Below are 26,750 nucleotides of genomic sequence, written 5' to 3'. Positions count from 1 at the left end.
TGTGGAAGAACTTGACTGGCATGCACAGAGCCCTGACCTCAACCCCATCAAACACCTTTGGGATAAATTGGAACGCCGACTGTGAGCCAAGCCTAATCGCCCAACATCAGTTGCCGACCTCACTAAGGTTCTTGTGACCCACAAATATAGACAATATGCTATAAGCTACAGTCAAAGACTGCAGAACGATTTTTTGACAGGGGTTGCAGGATTGTTTTTTGTTGCCTGATTTTGATATGTTTCTGCTTATAATTTCCTCCATTTTGGAAGGTTATTTTTCAGTAAACATGTCTATAATTAGATACATGTAGCTTCGCTTTTGTCATTATTGTAACGGTTGTTGTCGGGAGAAAGAGAGGACCAAGGTGCAGCGTTGTAATTTAATAAAGAATGAATACTGAAACAAAAAACAATACACGACAAACGAACAGTCCTGAACTTGGACCCCACTCCACCATAGTCTTTGTCCGCCTCCTCAACCGCCTCTGTGGCCTCTTTCGAGCGGCGACCCTCACCGCCGACCTCGGGCTGGGGACCCTAGCAATGGGTCCCGAATGGACGGGAGATTCCGGCAGCACCGGACAGGCGGGAGACTCCTGCAGTGCCTAGCTCATCTCCCACTCCCCAGGTGCTCTCATTTGTTGACTTCTGTAACCATAAAGCCTTGGTTTCATGCATGTTAACATTAGAAGCCTACTCCCTAAGTTTGTTTTACTCACTGCTTTAGCACACTCTGCCAACCCAGATGTCTTAGCCGTATCTGAATTCTGGCTTAGGAAAACAACCCAAATCCCTGAAATCTCCATCCCCAACTATAACATTTTCCGCCAAGATAGAACTGCCAAAGGGGGCGGTGTTGCAATCTACTGAAAAGATAGCCTGCAGAGTTCTGTCTTAATATCCAGGTATGTACCCAAATCAAGCTTCTACTTCTAAAAATGCACCTTTCCAGAAACAAGTCTCTCACTGTTGCCGCTTGCTATAGACCACCCTCTGCCCCCAGCTGTGCCCTCGACACCATATGTGAATTGATTGCCCCCCATCTATCTTCTGAGCTTGTGCTGTTAGGTGACCTAAACTGGGACATGCTTAACACCCCGGCCATCCTACAATCTAAACTTGATGCCCTCAATCTCACACAAATTATCAATGAACCTACCATGTACAACCCCAAATCCGTAAACACAGGCACCCTCATAGATATCATCCTAACTAACTCACCCTCCAAATACACCTCTGCTGTTTTCAATCAAGATCTCAGCGATCACTGCCTCATTGCCTTCATCCGTAATGGGTCTGCGACCAAACGATCACCCCTCATCACTGTCAAACGCTTCCTAAAACACTTATGCGAGCAGGCCTTTCTAATCGACCTAGCCGGGGTATCCTGGAATGACATTGACCTCATCCCGTCAGTAAAGGATGCCTGGTTATTCGTTAAAAGTGCCTTCCTCACCATCTTAAAAAAGCATGCCCTATTCAAAAAAATGTAGAACTAGGAATAGATTTAGTCCTTGGTTCACTCCAAACCTGTCTGCCCTTGACCAGCACAAAAACATCCTGAGGCGTTCTGCATTAGCATCGAATAGCCCCCGTGATATGCAACTTTTCAGGGAAGTTAGGAACAAATATACACAGGCAGTTAGGAAAGCTAAGGCTAGCTTTTTCAAACTGAAATTTGCATCCTGTAGTACAAACTCCATAAAGTTCTGGGACACCGTAAAGTCCATGGAGAATAAGAGCACCTCCTCCCAGCTGCCCACTGCTCTGAGGCTAGGAAACACTGTTACCACCGATAAACCCACTATAATTGAGAATTTCAATAAGCATTTCTCTACGGCTGGCCATGCTTTCCACCTGGCTACCCCTACCCCGGTAAACAGCCCTGCACCCTCCACAGCAACCCGCCCAAGCCCCCACCATTTCTTCTTCACCCAAATTCAGATAGCTGATGTTCTGAAAGCGCTGCAAAATCTGGACCTCTACAAATCAGCCGGGCTAGACATTCTGGACCCTCTCTTTCTAAAATTATCTGCTGAAATTGTTGCAGCCACTATTACTAGCCTAATAGTTCAACCTCTCTTTCGTATCATCTGAGATTCCCAAAGATTGGACAGCTGCCGCGGTCATCCCCCTCTTCAAAGGGGTTGACACTCTAGACCCAAACTGCTCCAGACCTATATCAATGCTACCCTGTCTTTCTAAGGTCTTCGAAAGCCAAGTTAACAAACAGATTAACGACCATTTCGAATCCCACCGTACCTTCTCCGCTATGCAATCTGGTTTCCGAGCTGGTCATGGGTGCACCTCAGCCACGCTCAAGGTCCTAAATGACATCATAACCGCCATCGATACGAGACATTACTGTGCAGGAGTATTCATCGACCTGGCCAAGGCTTTCGACTCTGTCAATCACCACATTCTTATTGGCAGACTCGACAGCCTTGGTTTCTCAAATGATTGCCTCGCCTGGTACACCAACTACTTCTCTGATAAAGTTCAGTGTGTCAAATCGGAGGGCCTGTTGTCCGGACCTCTGGCAGTCTTTATGGGGGTGCCACAGGAATCAATTCTCAGGACGACTCTCTTCTGTGTATACATCAATGATGTCGCTCTTGCTGCTGGTGATTCTCTGATCCACCTCTACACAGACGACACCATTCTGTATACTTCTGTCCCCTCTTTGGACACTAACCTCCAGTCGAGCTTCAATGCCATACAAGTTTCCTTCTGTGGTCTCCAACTGCTCTGCATGCTTTTCAATCGATCGCTGCCCGCACCTGCCCGCCCGTCCAGCATCACTACTCTTGACGGCTCTGACTTAGAATACGTGGACAACTACAAACACCTAGGTGTCTGGTTAGACTGTAAACTCTCCTTCCAGACTCACATTAAGCATCTCAAATCCAAAATGAAATCTAGAATCGACTTCCTGTATCGCAACAAAGCATCCTTCACTCATGCAGCCAAACATACACTCGTAAAACTGACCATCCTACTGATTTTTGACTTTGGCGATGTCATCTGTAAAATAGCCTCCAACACTCTACTCAACAAATAGGATGCAGTCTATCACAGTGCCATCCATTTTGTCACCAAAGCCCCATACACTACCCACCACTGCGACCTGTACGCTCTTGTTGATTGGCCCTCGCTTCATACTCGTCGCCAAACCCTCTGGCTACAGGTTATCTACAAGTCTCTGCTAGGTAAAGCCCTGCCTTATCTCAGCTCATTGGTCACCATAGGAGCACCCACTCGTACGCGCTCCAGCACTCACACGCGCTCAAGCAGGTATATCTCACTGGTCACCCCCAAAGCCAATTCCTCCTTTGGCTGGCTTCTCTTCCAGTTCTCTGCTGCCAATGATTGGAACAAACCTCAAAAATCACTGAAGCTGGAGACTCATATCTCCCTCACTAGCTTTAAGCACCAGCTGTCAGAGCAGCTCATAGATCACTGCACCTGTACATAGCCCATCTGTAAACAGCCCATCTATCTACCTCATCCCCATACTGTATTTATTTATTTATCTTGCTCCTTTGCACCCCAGTATCTCTACTTGCACATTCATCTTCTGCACATCTACCATTCCAGTGTTTAATTGCTATATTGTAATTACTTCGCCACCATGGCCTATTTATTGCCTTAACTCCCTTTTCTTAACTCATTTGCACTCACTGTATATAGACTTTTTGTTTTCTTTTGTTCCACTGTATTATTGACTATGTTTTGTTTATTCCATATGTAACTCTGTGTTGTTGTATGTGTCGAATTGCTGTGCTTTATCTTTGTCAGGGTGCAGTTGCAAATGAGAACTTGTTCTCAACTAGCCTACCTGGTTAAATAAAGGTGTTCTCAACTAGCCTACCTGGTTAAATAAAGGTGTTCTCAACTGGCCTACCTGGTTAAATAAAGGTGTTCTCAACTAGCCTACCTGGTTAAATAAAGGTGTTCTCAACTAGCCTACCTGGTTAAATAAAGGTGTTCTCAACTGGCCTATCTGGTTAAATAAAGGTGTTCTCAACTAGCCTACCTGGTTAAATAAAGGTGTTCTCAACTAGCCTACCTGGTTAAATAAAGGTGTTCTCAACTAGCCTACCTGGTTAAATAAAGGTGTTCTCAACTAGCCTACCTGGTTAAATAAAGGTGTTCTCAACTGGCCTACCTGGTTAAATAAAGGTGTTCTCAACTAGCCTACCTGGTTAAATAAAGGTGATCTCAACTAGCCTACCTGGTTAAATAAAGGTGTTCTCAACTAGCCTACCTGGTTAAATAAAGGTGTTCTCAACTAGCCTACCTGGTTAAATAAAGGTGTTCTCAACTAGCCTACCTGGTTAAATAAAGGTGTTCTCAACTAGCCTACCTGGTTAAATAAAGGTGTTCTCAACTAGCCTACCTGGTTAAATAAAGGTGTTCTCAACTAGCCTACCTGGTTAAATAAAGGTGTTCTCAACTGGCCTACATGGTTAAATAAAGGTGTTCTCAACTAGCCTACCTGGTTAAATAAAGGTGTTCTCAACTAGCCTACCTGGTTAAATAAAGGTGTTCTCAACTGGCCTACATGGTTAAATAAAGGTGTTCTCAACTAGCCTACCTGGTTAAATAAAGGTGTTCTCAACTAGCCTACCTGGTTAAATAAAGGTGTTCTCAACTAGCCTACCTGGTTAAATAAAGGTGTTCTCAACTAGCCTACCTGGTTAAATAAAGGTGTTCTCAACTAGCCTACCTGGTTAAATAAAGGTGTTCTCAACTGGCCTACCTGGTTAAATAAAGGTGTTCTCAACTAGCCTACCTGGTTAAATAAAGGTGTTCTCAACTGGCCTACATGGTTAAATAAAGGTGTTCTCAACTAGCCTACCTGGTTAAATAAAGGTGTTCTCAACTGGCCTACATGGTTAAATAAAGGTGTTCTCAACTAGCCTACCTGGTTAAATAAAGGTGTTCTCAACTAGCCTACCTGGTTAAATAAAGGTGTTCTCAACTAGCCTACCTGGTTAAATAAAGGTGTTCTCAACTGGCCTACCTGGTTAAATAAAGGTGTTCTCAACTAGCCTACCTGGTTAAATAAAGGTGTTCTCAACTGGCCTACATGGTTAAATAAAGGTGTTCTCAACTAGCCTACCTGGTTAAATAAAGGTGTTCTCAACTGGCCTACCTGGTTAAATAAAGGTGTTCTCAACTAGCCTACCTGGTTAAATAAAGGTGTTCTCAACTAGCCTACCTGGTTAAATAAAGGTGTTCTCAACTAGCCTACCTGGTTAAATAAAGGTGTTCTCAACTGGCCTACCTGGTTAAATAAAGGTGTTCTCAACTAGCCTACCTGGTTAAATAAAGGTGTTCTCAACTAGCCTACCTGGTTAAATAAAGGTGTTCTCAACTAGCCTACCTGGTTAAATAAAGGTGTTCTCAACTAGCCTACCTGGTTAAATAAAGGTGTTCTCAACTAGCCTACCTGGTTAAATAAAGGTGTTCTCAACTAGCCTACCTGGTTAAATAAAGGTGTTCTCAACTAGCCTACCTGGTTAAATAAAGGTGTTCTCAACTAGCCTACCTGGTTAAATAAAGGTGTTCTCAACTAGCCTACCTGGTTAAATAAAGGTGTTCTCAACTAGCCTACCTGGTTAAATAAAGGTGTTCTCAACTAGCCTACCTGGTTAAATAAAGGTGTTCTCAACTAGCCTACCTGGTTAAATAAAGGTGTTCTCAACTAGCCTACCTGGTTAAATAAAGGTGTTCTCAACTAGCCTACCTGGTTAAATAAAGGTGTTCTCAACTAGCCTACCTGGTTAAATAAAGGTGTTCTCAACTAGCCTACCTGGTTAAATAAAGGTGTTCTCAACTAGCCTACCTGGTTAAATAAAGGTGTTCTCAACTAGCCTACCTGGTTAAATAAAGGTGTTCTCAACTAGCCTACCTGGTTAAATAAAGGTGTTCTCAACTAGCCTACCTGGTTAAATAAAGGTGTTCTCAACTAGCCTACCTGGTTAAATAAAGGTGTTCTCAACTGGACTACCTGGTTAAATAAAGGTGTTCTCAACTAGCCTACCTGGTTAAATAAAGGTGTTCTCAACTAGCCTACCTGGTTAAATAAAGGTGTTCTCAACTAGCCTACCTGGTTAAATAAAGGTGTTCTCAACTAGCCTACCTGGTTAAATAAAGGTGTTCTCAACTAGCCTACCTGGTTAAATAAAGGTGTTCTCAACTAGCCTACCTGGTTAAATAAAGGTGTTCTCAACTAGCCTACCTGGTTAAATACATTTTTTTATAAAGAAAATAAATAAAACTGCATAGCAGTGTAAGCTGTATTGCTACAGATGCTGGTTCAATACCTGTGCTGGTCTTGACTGTGAGATGACTGTAGGTTTTTGGTTTCTCTCCCACTAAAAACATAAATAAATAATTCTAAATAAACTGGCTATATTTACAAATTAGTAACAATGTCTCGCCCCATGTTCAAGAATGGCCTTTTTCTCGCTCATTTGACGTTATGTGAGAACGAAGTCATCTCCAAAATATTGTTATTTTTTAAATAAAGTGATTATTATTATTATTTTGAATTATATAAAAGCCCCTTGGATATTCTCACAGATATATTATTAACCCTGTTAGGAGCAGGACAAAATATATTGGTCATGGCTCCCGAGTGGCACGCAATAATTTGCCTTGCAGTTCTCCAGCTGTATCCACTGAAAGCGCATGAGGTTCAAGGCACGAGGGCAGGGGGCACAGGATGGGCCGCAGAGCCGCGCACATAAGACAGACCTAGCCCATGGGGGAGAGGGGGTGAAACCCCACCCCGCCACAGTGGGTAGCACATAGCAACACTTTAAGGGGCGTTGCACTAAAATTGCCGTTGACTAGGGAAGCTTTTCATCTGTTCTTAGTGCCAGTCTGCACGTTCAAACTAAAACAATGTAACTAATAATTTGCATCTTTATGTTTTCGTTAATAAAATAATTATAATAATACTCTTTCAAAATGCCGATGTTTATTTAGTTATGGATCCATATCGAATTACTATGGGATTAAATATCACTGAATTGCAGAAATATTGGAACAAAGTTGTCTAATGAAGGTAAACAAATGTTTGCTTACTAGAAAATACTCTTTCAAACACACACGGTCACGTTGTACAGCGCCATTATGGCTATTAGCAGGTAGCTGGACAATAGACTAGCATGGAAGGAGGGTAGGGGGAGAGTTCTATCATCAAATGTATATCTAAGTTAGGTTGGCTGTATCACAACTGGCCGTGATTGGTTGCAATTTCAGTTTAATCCACCAGAAAAGACAAAACAAATAATACCACAAAAAGTATTATTATGTATCACATCTGACTGTGATTGGGAGTCTCATAGGGTGGTACACAATTGGCCCAGCGTTTCTCTCCCCCTAAAAACAGAAATAAATGTTTTGGCCTTTACAAATATTATTTTGGCCTTTATTCAGATTACAATCACTCACTTTGCTTCTCAGAGATGCCCTCTGGTGGTCAAATTAGCACTAACTAGCATTAATGGTACCAGTAGTTCACACTTAAATAACGTGCCATAGAATTCTGCGGCACCATGCAAGCTGTGCTGCAGTACGCTGCAACTTTTAAAGGACAAACCACTGTACCATAGGCCTAGTTGAAGTCCCATCTTGTGACTGTCCAATTTGTAGCGCCTCACAATCATCACACTGCTATCATCCTCTTTTACCATTTCACCAAATCTTTCCCAAACATGACTTTTCTGGCCTCCCTTCTCTTTATTTTCAACCCTCCATTTCACACCTTTTATTTTATTGAATTGAACTTCGACAATGTCGTTTTTGCCTCCGTGGATTTACTTTTTCTATCCGTTCCCAAAAGCATGTGGCGAGTAGCAGGCTATTGTGCGCGCATACAGTTACACCCTAAAGTTTAGGCTTATGCACTAATGCCATATGGCCTAATATAATGTGTGTGTGTCTGTGTCTATGTCTCTTCACAGTCCCACTGTTCCATAAGGTGTATTTTTATCTGTTTTTTAAAATCTGATTCTACTGCTTGCATCAGTTACCTGATGTGGAATAGAGTTCTATGTAGTCATGGCTCTATGTAGTACTGTGGAATAGAGTTCTATGTAGTCATGGCTCTATGTAGTACTGTGGAATAGAGTTCCATGTAGTCATGGCTCTATGTAGTACTGTGGAATAGAGTTCCATGTAGTCATGGCTCTATGTAGTACTGTGGAATAGAGTTATATGTAGTCATGGCTCTATGTAGTACTGTGGAATAGAGTTCTATGTAGTCATGGCTCTATGTAGTACTGTGGAATAGAGTTCTATGTAGTCATGGCTCTATGTAGTACTGTGGAATAGAGTTCCATGTAGTCATGGCTCTATGTAGTACTGTGGAATAGAGTTCCATGTAGTCATGGCTCTATGTAGTACTGTGGAATAGAGTTCTATGTAGTCATGGCTCTATGTAGTACTGTGGAATAGAGTTCCATGTAGTCATGGCTCTATGTAGTACTGTGGAATAGAGTTCTATGTAGTCATGGCTCTATGTAGTACTGTGGAATAGAGTTCTATGTAGTCATGGCTCTATGTAGTACCGTGCGCCTCCCATAGTCTATTCTGGACTTGGGGACTGTGAAGAGACCTCTGGTGGCATGTCTTGGGAAGTATGCATGGGTGTCCGAGCTGTGTGCTAGTAGTTTAAACAGACAGCTCGGTGCATTCAACATGTCAATTCTTCTCACAAATACAAGTAGTGATAAAGTAAATCTCTCCTCTACTTTGAGCCAGGAGAGATTGACATGCATTTTATTAATGATATCTCTCTTTGTACATTTAAGTTGTCAAACGAGCGCTACATTCTACTCATAGACACCAGACAGAACACACAACCACACCAGAGGAACCCCAGCAGAGGAATCACACCAGAGGAACCCCAGCAGAGTAGATAGTGTCTAAAATGCTCATTATATGGCTCCCTGTAGCAGGATCATAGCTAGAAGATAAAGCTTTTGTCAAATGAATGTCCTTTTTTGTGTGCATTTTAGCTAACCCTGACCCTTTTCCAAACCTTAACCTAATACTCCTAACCTGCTACGTTAATTATCCTAACCTGCTATGAAAAGTAAAGTCTGATGTTAATTTGACAAAAGCTGGATCCCTTCTAGCCATGAACCTGTAGCAGGGACCACTGTAGGACAATGACATCATAGAGAAAGAATGTGTACCATGTCCTCAGAGGGACACACACACAGAACATTGTATCAGCGCATCTCATCCTCCCTTCACCTAGAGTTGGGCTCAATTCCATTTAAATTCCTCAGTCAGTTGAATTGATTCTTATACAATAACACTACTATTACTACTAGAAAGTACCCTCTGTAACCTGGCAGTGAACATAGAGGACAACAGACTAACCTGACTGCATGGCATGTGCTTAGTGAGTTGAACATCTACGGCTCTGTTCAATGCCTGAACTGACTGGAACACAGAAAGGATTGACCCTATCGCTGCTTTTAACATAATGGACAAAACCCTTCATCTTCCACCACTTCATCCACCTCTCCTTTCCCAACATTGTGACATGCATGCAGACACACACACACACACACACACACACACACACACACACTCACCGTGCGGTAGACATGATCACTGGTGTCCTCGTACTTCTGCAGGATCCTCTCCTCCAGGAAGTAGATGCGGAGCTTGAGGCTGAAGTTCTCCTTCTTCAGGTCATTGAGATGCTGCGACAGAGTACGGTAACCGTTAGACATGTCACTTTAAAACCAACGGTAACCGTTAGACATGTCCCTTATAAGTCAGAGAATACGGTAACCATTTGACATGGCCGTGTTATTGGGAAAATACGGTAACCGTTAAAAAATACGGTAGCCGTTTGACAGGTCCATGATATAGATCAGAAAGTCCGGTAACCTTTAGACATGTTATGTCCTCTTCCCGGTGGACATAATATATCGGTCCTCGGTGTCACAACGCAAAAACAACTAAAAGATGAAAACAATGAAAGTCACTTCCTAAGCTCTAGGAAGCCATGGAGAATCTACACACACAGACACTAACACTAAAACACCCACACACACAGGAGGAGTGTGTTGGGCCGTTTAGCGGTGCAGCCCGGGTGGTCAGAGCTGTGGCCATGCTGGCTCCATGGTGTGTTCTGGAGCCAAGGAGGCCGAACACAGGAGCTTATTTTACTGAAACAGACATGCCTGGAATCTCCGACAGCATGGAGGGGGGGGGGGGGGGGGGGGAGAGAGGCTCCATGGGTAAGCACGCACTTGACATGTAAGAAGATCCAGTGGAGGCTGCTGAGGGGAGGATGACTAATAATAATGGCTGGAATGGAGTGAACGGAATGGAAACCATGTGTTTGATGTATTTGATACCATTCCACAGCTTCCGCTCCAGTCATTACCACGAGCCCTATTAAGTTGCCACCAACTTTTTTATTCTTTTGGAACTTCTGTGACTACAATGTTTACTTTTTATTGTTTATTTCACTTTCCTTTATTATCTACTTCACTTGATTTGGCAATGTTAAAATATGTTTCCCATGACAATAAAGCCCTTGAATTGAATTGAAAGAGGTAAATAGAAAGAGGTGCTAGAGTCGGGGACGTCTGAATGGTCGTACATATCCTCTCTCTCTGTCCCCTCTCCTTACTCCTCTCCTTACGACCAGCTGAAACTCTGAACTCTGACAACATACAGTAGGTGCTTATTCTGTAATGTGTCAGCCAACATAAACATAATACAGTACTCTGTCTATTCCTCAGTCTGTCTGTCGGTGCACAGGTACTTTGTGTATAAGGGCTGCATCCTAAATTAAAATCTATTCAAATGTGCCTTTTGCTCAGATCTGCAATTGAGATCAACGGACAGTATGATACGCAATGGTCTGTGTTCCCCACAGATTTCAATTCGCCGAATGGGTGTAATGAATCATCTGAGAGGTAGAGACAGAGACTGTAATAAGAGGCATGGCTCTGTGCCAGTGAGGCTATTTATAGGGAGCCAATCTCACAGTGACTGTCCCTCCGAGGCAGAGAATGGGGGTGGAGAGGGGAGAGAACAGGTATGTTATAGGGATGTACTGTGTATGCTCTGAAAACCACCCCTAAGTGGTTAACCGCGGCAGGTAGCCTAGTCGTTAGAGTGTTAAGCCAGTAACTGAAAGGCTGCTGGTTCGAATACCCAAGGTGAAACATCTCTTGATGTGTCCTTGAGCAAGACACTTAATCCTAATTTGCTCCAGGGGTGCCGTACTACTACGGCTGACCCTGTAAAACAAGGGCGTCAAACTCATTCAATGGAGGGCCTAGTGTCTGCAGGTTCTTGGTTTTTCCTTTCAATTAAGCCCTAGACAACCAGGTGTGGAGAGTTCCTGACTAATTAGTGACCTTAATTCATCGATCAAGTACAAGGGACGAACGAAAACCCGCACCTGTCCTGTGTTTGCTCCAACCCTGCCTGAAGACACCAGATAGGACGCAGTAATATGGTGATGTCCTCTACCTTGCAAACACAATCAATTATTATATGTAGCTAAGCACAGAAAAGCGTACATACTTTAAAGACTTGAGCGATTCCACGCCAGAATAGCCCCAAAATTGTTTTGGTATCTAAGATTGTTCTGGCAATTCTCACATAGAAACTTCATTGTAGGAAGGATGTTTGACATGCTTTTTACATTTGTGTCACAAACCAAAAGGGTACTTTTTATGTGGAATAAATTCATGTGAAAATTCTTTAAAATTTCAGTCTAGACATACATGTTGCCTGTACCATGTATGGTTCACATATCATAGGGTCTTACAGAACTGTACAGGTCTAAAATTGGTCTAAAAGGTCTAAAAATATCTCTACTTTCATCATGATTTTCTCTTTCTAAATGGATGAAATTGTTTTTTCCCCTCATCAATCTACACACAATACCCCATAATGAGAACGCAAAAACAGGTTTTTAGAAATGTTTGCAAATGTATAAAAAAATGTAAGACTGATATATCGCTGCACAGCTTTTTTTCAGGTATCACCAGAGATGTTCGATCGGGTTCAAGTCCGGGGTCTGGCTGGGCCACTCAAGGACATTCAGAGACTTGTCCCAAAGCCACTCCTGCGTTGTCTTGGCTGTGTACTTAGGGTTGTTGTCCTGTTGGAAGGTGAACCTTCACATCAGTCTAAGGTCCGGAGCACTCTGGAGAAAGTTTTCATCCCATCTCCAGAGAGGAACTCTGTCAGAGTGTCTCTGACAAAGTGACGGTTGGGTTCTTGCTCACCTCACTGACTAAGGCCCTCCTCCCCCGATTGCTCAGTTTGGCCGTGCTGCCAGCTCTAGGAAGAGTCTTGGTGGTTCCAAACTTCTTCCATTTGAAAATGATGGAGGCCACTGTGTTCTTGGGGACTTTCAACGCTGCATAAATGTTTTGTTCCCCTTCCCCAGATCTGTGCCTCAACACAATCCTGTCTTGTAGTTCTACGGACAATTCCATCGATCTCATGGCTTGGTTTTTGCTCTGACATGCACTGTCGACAGTGGAACCTTATATAGACAGGTGTGTGCCTTTCCACATCATGTCCAATCAATTGAATTTAACACAGGTGGACTCCAATCGAGTTGTAGAAACATCTCAAGGATAACCAATGGAAACAGAATGTACCTGAGTCTTATAGAAAAGGGTCTGAAAACTTATGTACATGTTTTTATTTTTAATACATTTGTAATAAGTTCTGAAAACCTGTTTTCACTTTGTCATTATGCGGTATTGTGTGTAGATTGAGTAGAGAAAAAATGTAGTACCAAAAGGTGTAAAAAGTGAAGGGATCTGAATATTTTCCGAATGCACTGTACATCTGTTCTGTGGACATACACCTGTAATAACATTACGAACCTTGTCACATACTAACACCGTCTCAATATAACGCAATTGAGTTTATGTGGTGGTGGGGGGTGTCAATGACATTGCACGTATTTTGGGGGTATGCCTATACAGACTGACTAGCTGGATGTTTTGCTACAGACTGACTCCCAGACAAACTGACTGGGCAGCTATGACATCATCATTAGTGGACCTCGTCCCTCCGCAGATTCAGTGACTGTGTCCATTAATATCTAGAGTTACAAAACACTTCCTAAATAATTCACCACAGAGACACGGGCCAGGCACCAAGCTTATTTAACAGACACGTAGCACCAGGATGACATCATCACGGCTGCCCGTTTAAAAACAACAACACACCAGGCACAACAGCCACCAGGGCATACCCACACCCTCACCCTCACCCTCACCCTCACCCTCACACACAATCACTTCCTCTCACACGTCCTCTGATAAGAAAAGGTGTGTGTGTGTGTGTGTGTGTGTGTGTGTGTGTGTGTGTGTGTGTGTGTGTGTGTGTGTGTGTGTGTGTGTGTGTGTGTGTGTGTGTGTGTGTGTGTGTGTGTGTGCAAGCATACTTACGTGTACACTGCGTGCTTGTGTATGTACGGTATGTATGTGTGGAGGTGTAACTTCTTGGAGAAGCTAGCGCCGGCACCCATGAAAGAGAGGGTTGCTTTGGGTCACATCCCTCTTTCAGAGTGGAACCTCTGCTTCGGTGAGAAGCTGGCTACACATCCCATTTTACCAGAGCAGCAAAGCCACCAAAACAGAAAGGAGGAACATCTACATTTAATAAGCTTAATGGCTTGTGAATGACTCCCATTAGTAAGCTATTCTGATCTAGAATGTGTTTGAACCATGGACTGTTTATAAAGTGTTTTTGAGGGTGCTGAGAATGATTAGAGAATGAGAGAGTTGGGGAGGAAGAGAGGAGGAGAGGAGGATTGATGCGTGAATAAAGTGAGTGACAGAGTGGTGGGGTTTGGAATAGGAGGCGTAGCTAAAGAGATGGAGAATGGAAAGAAAGAAAGAAGTATGTGTTGTAGAAAAACAGGTGTTCATATCACATGGTGTGGGGTCAAACAAAAAGGTTTATTTTTGAAATATACAGTATATATGTATATGTGTGTGTGTGTGTTTGGCATGAATTCAGGGTCCAGAAATCGTCCACTTTGTGACTTTGAGAGAGATTATAAGACTGTTTCCCTGGAGCAGGTGCTTTAGACAGAAATCTGCAAAACAAAGACTTTCCAATATTCCACATGCCACATCCACATGATCTGAATGGCCAACCTGATCATTAGGATTCAGAGTTGTTCCTGGTCACTAGGGCTCAGAGTTGTGCCTGGTCACTAGGGTTCAGAGTTGTTCCTGGTCACTAGGGTTCAGAGTTGTTCCTGGTCACTAGGGTTCAGAGTTGTTCCTGGTCACTAGGGTTCAGAGTTGTTCCTGGTCACTAGGGTTCAGAGTTGTTCCTGGTCACTAGGGTTCAGAGTTGTTCCTGGTCACTAGGGCTCAGAGTTGTTCCTGGTCACTAGGGTTCAGAGTTGTTCCTGGTCACTAGGGTTCAGAGTTGTTCCTGGTCACTAGGGTTCAGAGTTGTTCCTGGTCACTAGGGCTCAGAGTTTTCTCTGGTCACATGGTTAGGAAGTGCACAGGGTCTTCTTAGTTATAAGTCAGGGGAATTCAACCCTTACCCTACGAGATCTGTTCTACCTGATAATTAATTATACCCACCTGGTGTCTCAGGTCTAAATCAGTCCCCGTTTAGAGAGGAACAAAGAAAACAAGCAGTGAAACTGTCTTCCAGGTCTAGAGTTGATTTGGAGGTTTACAGGTTTTATCCAGATTTCTGTTGTATAGAACGTTATTTTAGCAGACTGAAAAATAATTTACTGTAACATCCAGGCTGAATCCTTTACTGTAACATCCAGACTGAATCATTTACTGTAACATCCAGACTGAATAATTTACTGTAACATCCAGACTGAATCCTTTACTATAATATTCAGGCTGAATAATTTACTGTAACATCCAGACTGAATCATTTACTGTAACATTCAGACTGAATCATTTACTGTAACATCCAGACTGAATCATTTACTGTAACATCCAGACTGAATCATTTACTGTAACATCCAGACTGAATCATTTACTGTAACATCCAGACTGAATTATTTACTGTAACATCCAGACTGAATCATTTACTGTAACATCCAGACTGAATCCTTTACTATAATATTCAGGCTGAATAATTTACTGTAACATCCAGACTGAATCATTTACTGTAACATTCAGACTGAATCATTTACTGTAACATTCAGACTGAATCATTTACTGTAACATCCAGACTGAATCATTTACTGTAACATCCAGACTGAATAATTTACTGTAACATCCAGACTGAATCATTTAATGTAACATCCAGACTGAATCATTTACTGTAACATCCAGACTGAATAATTTACTGTAACATCCAGACTGAATCATTTACTGTAACATCCAGGCTGAATCCTTTACTGTAACATCCAGACTGAATCATTTACTGTAACATCCAGACTGAAAAATAATTTACTGTAACATCCAGACTGAATCATTTACTGTAACATCCAGACTGAATCATTTACTGTAACATCCAGACTGAATCATAATTTACTGTAACATCCAGACTGAATCCTTTACTGTAACATCCAGACTGAATCATTTCAAATAATGTCCAAGCTGTATCATTTGCTGTAACATCCAGACTGAATCATTTGCTGTAACATCCAGACTGAATCCTTTACTATAATATTCAGGCTGAATAATTTACTGTAACATCCAGACTGAATCATTTACTGTAACATTCAGACTGAATCATTTACTGTAACATCCAGACTGAATCAGAATTTACTGTAACATCCAGACTGAATCCTTTACTGTAACATCCAGGCTGAATCATTTACTGTAACATCCAGGCTGAATAATTTACTGTAACATCCAGACTGAATCATTTACTGTAACATCCAGACTGAATCATTTGCTGTAACATCCAGACTGAATCATTTGCTGTAACATCCAGACTGAATCATTTGCTGTAACATCCAGACTGAATCATTTACTGTAACATCCAGATTGAATCATTTCAAATAGTGTCCAAGCTGTATCATTTGCTGTAACATCCAGACTGAATCCTTTACTATAATATTCAGGCTGAATAATTTACTGTAACATCCAGACTGATTCATTTACTGTAACATTCAGACTGAATCATTTACTGTAATATTCAGACTGAATCATTTACTGTAACATCCAGACTGAATCATGTACTGTAACATCCAGACTGAATCATTTACTGTAACATCCAGACTGAATCATTTACTGTAACATCCAGACTGAATCATTTACTGTAACATCCAGACTGAATCCTTTACTATAATACTCAGGCTGAATAATTTACTGTAACATCCAGACTGAATAATTTACTGTAACATTCAGACTGAATCATTTACTGTAACATTCAGACTGAATCATTTACTGTAACATCCAGACTGAATCATTTACTGTAACATCCAGACTGAATAATTTACTGTAACATCCAGACTGAATCATTTACTGTAACATCCAGACTGAATCATTTACTGTAACATCCAGACTGAATAATTTACTGTAACATCCAGACTGAATCATTTACTGTAACATTCAGACTGAATCATTTAATGTAACATTCAGACTGAATCATTTACTGTAACATCCAAACTGAATCATTTACTGTAACATCCAGACTGAATCATTTACTGTAACATCCAGACTGAATCATTTACTGTAACATCCAGACTGAATCATTTACTGTAACATCCAGACTGAATCATTTACTGTAACATCCAGACTGAATCATTTACTGTAACATCCGGGCTTTATCATCCCTCACAGACTGGTCTTCAGTCTGCTTCATTACAGTACATTATGAACCCACACGATGGCGACAATGAGTTAATATAATGAGGCTACAAAGATTGGTTCATTAAATTAGAAAGGAGAGCTCACCTGTTCAAACTCTCTCAGAGTGTGAGGTTGGAGAGAAGGTGAGTTGTCAGTTTCATCACTACATACATCTGAAGGGAGAGAACATACGAATCTTGTAAACTGTTTTTATTTCATGGTAATTACGTTAATAGTTACATAGTGACATAAAGTGTTATTACAGTGCAGTGTGATGGCCCTGAATTAATTCTGAACCATCTCAGTATGTAAATTCAATTCAATTCAAGGGCTTTATTGGCATGGGAAACATATGTTAACATTGTCAAATTAAGTGAAGTAGATAATAAACAAAAGTGAAATATACAATAAAAATGAAGGGTAAACATTACACTAACCTAACAGAAGTTCCAAAAGAATAAAGACATTTGAAATTTCCTCCCAACACTGCCCTGCCATTTTATATTCCATGAAGTAGCCCGCAGCAGGTGAGCAATTTGGTGACGGTGGTGCGAGTGAGGAAGTTTCAAACCCTCCGAAGTAAAGCTCCATTTGCTTTGTTTTGTTATATGAAGTGTGCATCACTTACTCACTACTTTACCCTGCAATGGGGTCAAACTTTTTGGACAATCAGAAAGTCAAAGCTTTTGGACAATCAGGAAGTCAAAGCTTTTGGACAATCAGGAAGTCAAAGCTTTTGGACAATCAGGAAGTCAAAGCTTTTGGACAATCAGGAAGTCAAATCTTTTGAACAATCAGGAAGTCAAAGCTTTTGGACAATCAGGAAGTCAAAGCTTGTGGACAATCAGAAAGTCAAAGCTTTTGGACAATCAGGAAGTCAAAGCTTTTGGACAATCAGGAAGTCAAAGCTTTCGGACTATTAGGAAGTCCAAATAAAATGGCCTTACCTGTCATGTGACCTGTGCTCCTGGCTGAAGACTCCTCTTTCACAGCACTGTCCCTAAAACCCAAAGAGGGACACGGTGAGTATGTACACACACACACACACACACACACACACACACACACACACACACACACACACACACACACACACACACACACACACAGAGAAAGATATTTGAGTCTCTCTGTGGTCAATATTGCCTTACAGATATAGCGGGACCATTTTGGGCATCACACTGTATCTGATACATTCTCAAACGAAACATAGGAATAGCCACAGGCACAAAAGATCCCTGTTTATTTTAGCAGTACCCCATTAACACCTCTATGGGAGAGGGGGAGATATTCAGGGTGAGGAAGGGTAAAGGAAGATAGAGGTCAGGGCGGCAGCCACATGGGGTTAGAGTTTAACCCAATCATGAGATTTCACAACTCTCTGCTACATCCAGCTACTCCCCCAAAACTAACATCACACAGCTGCTGCTTTTCAGTGTTACCCTCCCCTTCATTTAACCTTTATTTAACTAGTCAGTTAAGAACACGTTCTTATTTACAATGACGGCCTACCCCAGCCAAACGCAGACCACGCTGGGCCAATTGTGTGCCTCCCTATGGGAATCCCAATCACAGCCAGTTGTGATACAGCCTGGAATCGAACCAGGGTCTGTAGTGACACCTCTAGCACCGAGATGCAGTGCCTTAGAACGCTGTGCTACTCGGGAGCAGAAAACTATAACAATGCACACCAAAAAAGTTTGACAGACCTACTGTGCTAAAAATGGACCAGCCCATCTGACATTTGCCCAAAATGCCAGATGGCCAGACCGCCCCTGGACACACACACACACACACACACACACACACACACACACACAAACCCAGTGGGGGGTGATATCAGTGGCTGTAAACCTCAATAAAGATAAGAGTGTGAACTAATTAAAGACAAAAGACACACACACACACACACACACACACACACAGAACCCCCACTGGGTTTCTGATAAAGCTGCTAACTTCTAAATGAGGGATAGCCTTCCTTATTACCTAAAGCCAAGAGGGACTCACCCTCACGGAGGAGGGTGAGTCTACAAACCCAGCTTTGTAGCAGTACACTAGTATTTCTGCAAATAATACCGTAACATTGCATTGTTGACTTACCTAACAGGCAGTACAATAACAAGTTGACTAAAGTAGAAATAACTGCCACACATGCCACAGTTCTACGATTACAAAGGCCTCCATCAGTTGCTGGTTCAGAAAATAACCTTGTTGTGTTTGGACAGCTGAGCTGCTGATTGTAGACTGGTGAGATGGTAGTCCACTGGCCCTACTGGTGGGACATAAACAAAACAGTCTGTCCCTTTTCAGACCCAGGACCAGCCCTAGCATTTCAGGGGCCCTAAGCAAGATTTGTTTGGGGGCCCCCACACCTTGAGGGTAAATTATTTTAGTTGAAGGTGGAGGGAAATGTTTTTGTTTTAAAGTGAATTTCCTGCAATTCTACACATTATGCCATGGGGAGTAGAGAACATATTGCAGTTTTAAAGCAGACTTTCTGCAATTCTACACATTTTGCCATGGGGAGTAGAGAACATATTGCAGTTTTAAAGCAAACTTTCTGCAATTCTACACATTATGCCATTAGGAGTAGAGAACATATTGCAGTTTTAAAGCAAACTTTCTGCAATTCTACACATTATGCCATTAGGAGTAGAGAACATATCGCAGTTTTAAAGCAAACTTTCTGCAATTCTACACATTTTGCCATGTGGAGTAGAGAACATATTGCAGTTTTAAAGCAAACTTTCTGCAATTCTACACATTATGCGATGGGGAGTAGAGAACATATTGCAGTTTTAAAGCAAACTTTCTGCAATTCTACACATTATGCCATGGGGAGTAGAGAACATATTGCAGTTTTAAAGCAAACTTTCTGCAATTCTACACATTTTGCCATGGGGAGTAGGGAACATATTGCAGTTTTAAAGCAAACTTTCTGCAATTCTACACATTATGCCATTAGGAGTAGAGAACATATTGCAGTTTTAAAGCAAACTTTCTGCAATTCTACACATTTTGCCATGGGGAGTAGAGAACATATTGCAGTTTTAAAGCAAACTTTCTGCAATTCTACACATTTTGCCATGGGGAGTAGAGAACATATTGCAGTTTTAAAGCAAACTTTCTGCAATTCTACACATTATGCCATGGGGAGTAGAGAACATATTGCAGTTTTAAAGCAAACTTTCTGCGATTCTACACATTATGCCATGGGGAGTAGAGAACATATTGCAGTTTTAAAGCAAACTTTCTGCAATTCTAAACATTATGCCATGGGGAGTAGAGAACATATTGCAGTTTTAAAGCAAACTTTCTGCAATTCTACACATTTTGCCATGGTGAGTAGGGAACATATTGTAGTTTTAAAGCAAACTTTCTGCAATTCTACACATTATGCAATGGGGAGTAGAGAACATATTGCAGTTTTAAAGCAAATTTTCTGCAATTCTACACATTATGCCATGGGGAGTAGAGAACATATTGCAGTTTTAAAGCAAACTTTCTACAATTCTAAACATTATGCCATGGGGAGTAGAGAACATATTGCAGTTTTAAAGCAAACTTTCTGCAATTCTACACATTTTGCCATGGGGAGTAGAGAACATATTGCAGTTTTAAAGCAAACTTTCTGCAATTCTACACATTATGCCATTAGGAGTAGAGAACATATTGCAGTTTTAAAGCAAACTTTCTGCAATTCTACACATTTTGCCATGGGGAGTAGAAAACATATTGCAGTTTTAAAGCAAACTTTCTGCAATTCTACACATTTTGCCATGGGGAGTAGAGAACATATTGCAGTTTTAAAGCAAACTTTCTGCAATTCTACACATTATGCCATGGGGAGTAGAGAACATATTGCAGTTTTAAAGCAAACTTTCTGCAATTCTACACATTATGCGATGGGGAGTAGAGAACATATTGCAGTTTTAAAGCAAACTTTCTGCAATTCTACACATTATGCCATGGGGAGTAGAGAACAAATTGCAGTTTTAAAGCAAACTTTCTGCAATTCTACACATTATGCCATGTGGTGGAGAGAAGTTTAGCAATTTTATAACACATTTCATGCAATTATACTAATTTTGCATCGGGCAGAGACATTTTTTGCAGTTTTACAGCTAATTTCCTGCAATTCTACCAATTTTGCCAAGACTTGCCATGCTAATGTTAATGATATCTGAGTGAGAGTGACTACCTAAATCAACGGGGGCCCCCTGGAGGTCATGGTCCCTGGGCGCATGCCATTCGTGCCCGGTCGGTATTTGTCCATGATTAATACAAGTTTAGCTAGCTGGCTAAACTAAGATTAATACAAGTTTAGATAGCTGGCTAAACTAAGATTAATACAAGTTTAGCTAGCTGGCTAAACTAAGATTAATACAAGTTTAGCTAGCTGGCTAAACTAAGATTAATACAAGTTTAGCTAGCTGGCTAAACTAAGATTAATACAAGTTTAGCCAGCTGGCTAAACTAATTTACCAATCTAAAAATGTTTAGTTGACATGGCTAATCAGTGATTGACATAACAAGAGAAAAAACACCCATGCACAACCAAATTTCGAAATTGAACCTTGTATATTCTACTATTAGGAGGGGGGCCCTAAGTGACTACATGTGTGCTTATGCTTGGTGTCGGCCCTGCTCAGACCCAAATTACTGTTAGCATAGGGGTTACAAATTCTAAATTAACTTTAAATAATCAAACCGCCCACTTTGATTCTCCCATGACTCGCCAAATGAGGAACAACCGCACATGCACAACAGTGTGCATGTGCTCTAAATAACAGGACAATTAAGCTACGGTACATCACAGGAGCCATGCCACTGTTTCTTCCACACCTCCTTGAAGATAACATACGGGCCTAACTAGCTCAGCAGTTGCCACTGATTGTGTCTCTCTCGTCTTGTGAATTTATTGGGCTGCCTATCATCAAGAACCTCAGTTCCAAATTGTCAGAAACTATAAAAAGGATGCTGTAGTATGCAAATGTGACACATTGCGCACATCGGGTTGTCACGTGACTAGCAGGCCGTTCTAACCGCCCTATTGGTATAGCCATCTGTACAACAGCAAACCATGTATTGATAAGTAAATGTATGGAAACCGCCCAATCCTCTTTAGCTAGCCAAAGAAACCATAAGATGTCATTAATGACCTAATTGACATAGGCTATAGTTAGAGGACGCCGGAGTTTATGACGTGGTGGTCTTATTTACACAAAAGACAATATCAATAGGTATGTGCATCTTATAAGGATGCCAATATATAGGCCAGAAATTGTCGGTTTGTGAATTTTGAGGACATGGCGCAAATCAGCTGTCAACACCTAATAATTAGGCTGAGTATGTGTTAAGGGCAAGGCCTTAATTATATGTAAAGCGGGCGCATCAATTATTGTGTAGAACACAATTCCAGTAAATATTTTCGATTTCACCCTCAATAATCACTGCAATTGTGAAACCACCACCTTAAACCTTTATTCCAAAACCCAGCCAAAAATAATATTAGACTATTCAATCATTCCACTATTCAATCATTCAAGCCCGCATTCTAGAACAATGTGTTTTACCTTTCAGACGCGCCCCAGGTCTGTCCTGGCGATGAGGTCCAATCCATATATGCCGTCAGTTAAAGGGTCACCTTGCGTGGTAACCCGTTTTTTTATATCATCCTGCCAAGGCTGCCATCAGTCCATTTAAAGGTTCCGATATAAAGGGAAATTGTCGGTGGTCAGTTTCACAATCATTACTGCGTTTGGAAGAGGTTGGACCTCGAGATGATGCGCGCTTTGAAATGTGCCACCGATGCGGTGGGGTATTGTCATACACACCGCCCTCAGCCCCTCCGCTCTCACACACCCTTCCTCCAGCTCAACTACAGTCGCACGGTTGCCTCGAATGTTTCTAAGGGTGATGTTTTAGATAGAATGTCTACATTCTGAATGATCAGAATACATATATTTTTAATGGGCGAATACAGTCTACTATAAGGCCATATTTATGTGATTTTGCACTTTAGCCTAATTTCCAAAAAGGTTTAGACCAAATGTCTTACTTCAAAATTGAAAAGTGAATGTAGCTCTGGTAAAATATGATACAGAAGATACGGGCATCTCAAACCGTCCAATATGTTTATTATGTAACTTACAGAAATGTGTATTGTGACAATTTTACTGTTCTGTTATTGAAATAATGTGAATGATGTACGTGTGTAATACATAATAGCCAACATGTGTTACTGTGTGCATAAAATTATATTGAGGTGCATAGTAATATGTATGGTCACATCCTACAGAATGTAATGCGTGTGGGTGTAGATGAGTTGTAATTTCCCTAAGAGGCACTAGATGCCCCTATAGGCTTTACAATGACTGTTTTACCTTCAACCTATTTTGTATAGAGTATCACAGTATGAGTCATAATACCCATAAAACCTAGAGGTCAAACAGGGAAATGGCTACAATTGTTTTTCCACCATTTTATTTTTCCCATCGGGGATTTTAGAAGCACTTAAAATAAGGGCTGTGTTTCATGTATTCTTACCCTGGCATGACGTTTAGATAACCGTGTCATTCTCTGTAATTCTCTTCTCTTTCTGACTGGGCTTGGAACTGTGACAATGGGATATGTAGTGATTTTGCCAACACAGACAGATATGTACACAGTCTTGTACCCTTAACCTTTTTTAAACTGACTATCGCATTTGTTGATTACATCAGAGGAGGAGATCCCACTCCTCCTCCTCAACACTCTATTGTAACAATGACTACAACGGAGATCCCACTCCTCCTCCTCAACACTCTATTGTAACAATGTCTATAACGGAGATCCCACTCCTCCCCCTCAACACTCTATTGTAACAATGTCTATAACGGAGATCCCACTCCTCCTCCTCAACACTCTATTGTAACAATGACTATAACGGAGATCCCACTCCTCCTCCTCAACACTCTATTGTAACAATGACTATAACGGAGATCCCACTCCTCCTCCTCAACACACTATTGTAACCATGACTATAACGGAGATCCCACTCCTCCTCCTCAACACTCTATTGTAACAATGACTATAACGCAGATCCCACTCCTCCTCCTCAACACTCTATTGTAACAATGACTATAACGCAGATCCCACTCCTCCTCCTCAACACTCCATTGTAAACTTTGATATATAGGGTTGGGGAGGAAGTTACATATAACTGACTTCAAAAAACTGTAACAACTGTAACTGTGATCTCTTACTTTACTTTAATAAACACTTGGCGGTAAATGACAGCAGTGGTGTAGCCTACAGGCGATACGGTTATCATTAACATCTGCATAGCACAATGATTTAATCACTCTGTATCTCTCTCATTTAGCTTTTTGCGCCTTGCGGATGGATTGTGGTTGTTATGGATGGCTGTTCACAAATGTATATGTGTATTTTATCCCAATAATGGTTGAATTAAATACGTTTAAGCTGCCTAACAATCATTGTTTTTGCGACTAGTAGACAGCTAGGGCTGTGCTGCAATAAAGTGCATTCGGAAAGTATTCAGACCCCTTCACTTTTTCCACATTTTGTTACATTACAGCCTTATTCTAAAATTGATTAAATACCCCATAATGACAAAGCACAAACAGGTTTTTAGAAATGTTTGCTAATTTATTAAAAATAAAAAACATAAATATACAGACCCTTTGCTATGACCTTCGAAATTGAGCTCAGGTGCATCCTGTTTCCATTGATCATCCTTGAGATGGTTCTACAACTTGATTGGAGTCCACCTGTGGTAAATTCAATTGATTGGACATGATTTGGAAAGGCACACACCTGTCTACATAAGGTCCTACAGTTGACAGTGCATGTCAGAGCTAAAACCAAGCCATGAGGTTGAAGGAATTGTCAGTAGAGCTCCGAGACACGATTGTGTCGAGGTACAGCTCTGGGGAAAGATACCAAAAAATGTATTGTCCCCAAGAACATAGTGGCCTCTATCATTCTTAAATGGAAAAAGTTTGGAACCACTAAGACTCTTCCTAGAGCCGCCCAGCTAAACTGAGCAATCGACGAGAGAAGGGCCTTAGTCAGGGAATTGACCAAGAACCCGATGGTCACTCTGACAGCGCTCCAGAGTTCCTCTGTGGAGATGGGAGAACCTTCCAGAAGGACAACCACCTCTGCAGCTCCTCACCAATCAGGCCTTTAAGGTAGAGTGACACAGACATAAGCCACTCCTCAATAAGGCACATGACAGCCGGCTTGGAATTTGCCAAAATGCACCTAAAGATTCCTCAGACAATGAGAACCAACATTCTCTGGTCTGATGAAACCAAGATTGAACTCTTTGGCCTGAATGCCAAGTCACATCTGGAGGAAACCAGGCACCGCTCATCACCTGGCCAATACCATCCCTACGGTGAAGCATGGTTGTTACACCCTGATCTGTTTCACCTGTCTTTGTGCTTGTCTCTACCCACTTCCAGGTGTCACCCATCTTCCCATCTCCCCATCTTCCCATTCATACCTGTGTTCTCTGTTTGTCTGTTGCCAGTTTGTCTTATCTTGCCAGGTCTTACCAGCGTTCTTTCCCGCTTTCCTGTTTCTCTATTTCTGTTTCCTAGTTTTTCCCGGTTTTCACCATTCAGCCTGCCCTGACCCCGAGTCTGCCTGCCGTCCCGTACCTGCTTGACTCTGAACAGATTACGAAACTCTGCCTGCCCTGACCCCGAGCCTGTCTGCCATCCTGTACCTGCCTGACTCTGACCTGATCATGAACCTCTGCCTGCTCTCAACCTGCTCTTAAGCCTGCCCCGTGTTTCTAATCAATCATCTTAGAACTGTACTATCTGCCTACCGTGTCTGCATCTGGGTCATATCCTGAGTCGTGATAATGGTGGTGGCAGAATCATGCTGTGGGGATGTTCTCAGCAGCAGGGACTGGGAGACTAGTCAGGATCAAGGGAAAGATGAATGGAGCATAGTACAGAGAGATCCTTAATGAAAACCTGCTCCAGAATGCTTAGGACCTCAGACTGGGGCGAAGGATCACCTTCCAACAGGACAGCAACCATAAGTACACAGCAAAGACAATGCAGGAGTGGCTTCAGGACATGTGAATTTGGGGCGACCCGACCAAATTCACTTAGAAATGTGTGTTATAGATCTGTCCCTTTCATTGAAAGCAAGTAAAAGAAGCGGTATATCTGTTCCATGTGCACTATCACTATTCTTCCTGTTCTTAGGTTTTGTTTTTGCGTCTTTTACTTTGGGTTTTGTACACCAGTTTCAAACAGCTGACAATACTATATTTTTGCTTTTCACAGCGGTTTAGATGGTACAATGATTCTCTACACTATACATGCTTGTTTTGTCAACTGAAATTAAGCAAAATATTCCTATTTTTGCTACCAGGAAATGCAGGAGCGATTTCGGCATAGTGCATCTTTAAAAATGTGCTCTAGCAACAGCTGCATAGTGTGGATCCTAGTCTATAGTAAAAAGTTAGACGGAGTTCCTCCCTTCTAAACTCCTCCATGGTATTGTGCTCCACATACTAAATTGAGTTTAAATTAAGAAGACCTCGAATGGGGCTTTTATTGCTCAATGTACTTTGTGCTGATAAAAATAAATCCCCTTAAACCACTCGAGTGTTGCTTTAGCAGTATGCTTAGGGTCATTGTCCTGCTGGAATTTTGGTGGGCGGCCCTCTCTTGGCACAATAACAAACCTGTCAAGAGAGGGCCGCCCACCAAAATTCACAGACCAGGCAAGGAGGGCATTTATCAGAGAAGCAACAAAAAGACCAAAGATAACCCTGAAGGAGCTGAAAACGCTCTACAGCAGAGATTGGAGTATCTGTCCATAGGACCACTTTAAGCTGTACACTCCTCAGAGCTGGGCTTTATGGAAGAGTGGCCAGAAAAAAAGCAATTTCTTAAAGAA

The 26,750-nt window shown here is 41.7% G+C and overlaps 1 protein-coding gene across 5 annotated transcripts in view; it reads right to left on the bottom strand.

Moving 5' to 3' along the window:
• The window catches only part of LOC139386680 (myomegalin-like), a 109,672-nt gene extending 99,478 nt beyond the window's left edge, over positions 1-10,194 (bottom strand). For 2 of the 5 annotated variants that reach the window (XM_071132478.1, XM_071132480.1), the window contains exon 1: positions 9,624-10,194. In XM_071132478.1, the coding sequence (XP_070988579.1) occupies positions 9,624-9,764 (141 nt within the window). In that variant the 5' untranslated portion in view covers positions 9,765-10,194. The remainder of the gene's footprint in view (positions 1-9,623) is intronic. The other 3 variants (XM_071132479.1, XM_071132482.1, XM_071132483.1) reach the window with 2 other exon arrangements.
• Between the last annotated feature and the right edge of the window lie 16,556 nt (positions 10,195-26,750).

This window comes from Oncorhynchus clarkii, chromosome 28 (assembly GCF_045791955.1).
Source record: "Oncorhynchus clarkii lewisi isolate Uvic-CL-2024 chromosome 28, UVic_Ocla_1.0, whole genome shotgun sequence".
Classification (NCBI taxonomy): domain Eukaryota; kingdom Metazoa; phylum Chordata; class Actinopteri; order Salmoniformes; family Salmonidae; genus Oncorhynchus; species Oncorhynchus clarkii.
Note: the sequence above shows the minus strand (reverse complement) of the source record. Positions and strands in the feature narration are given on the sequence as shown.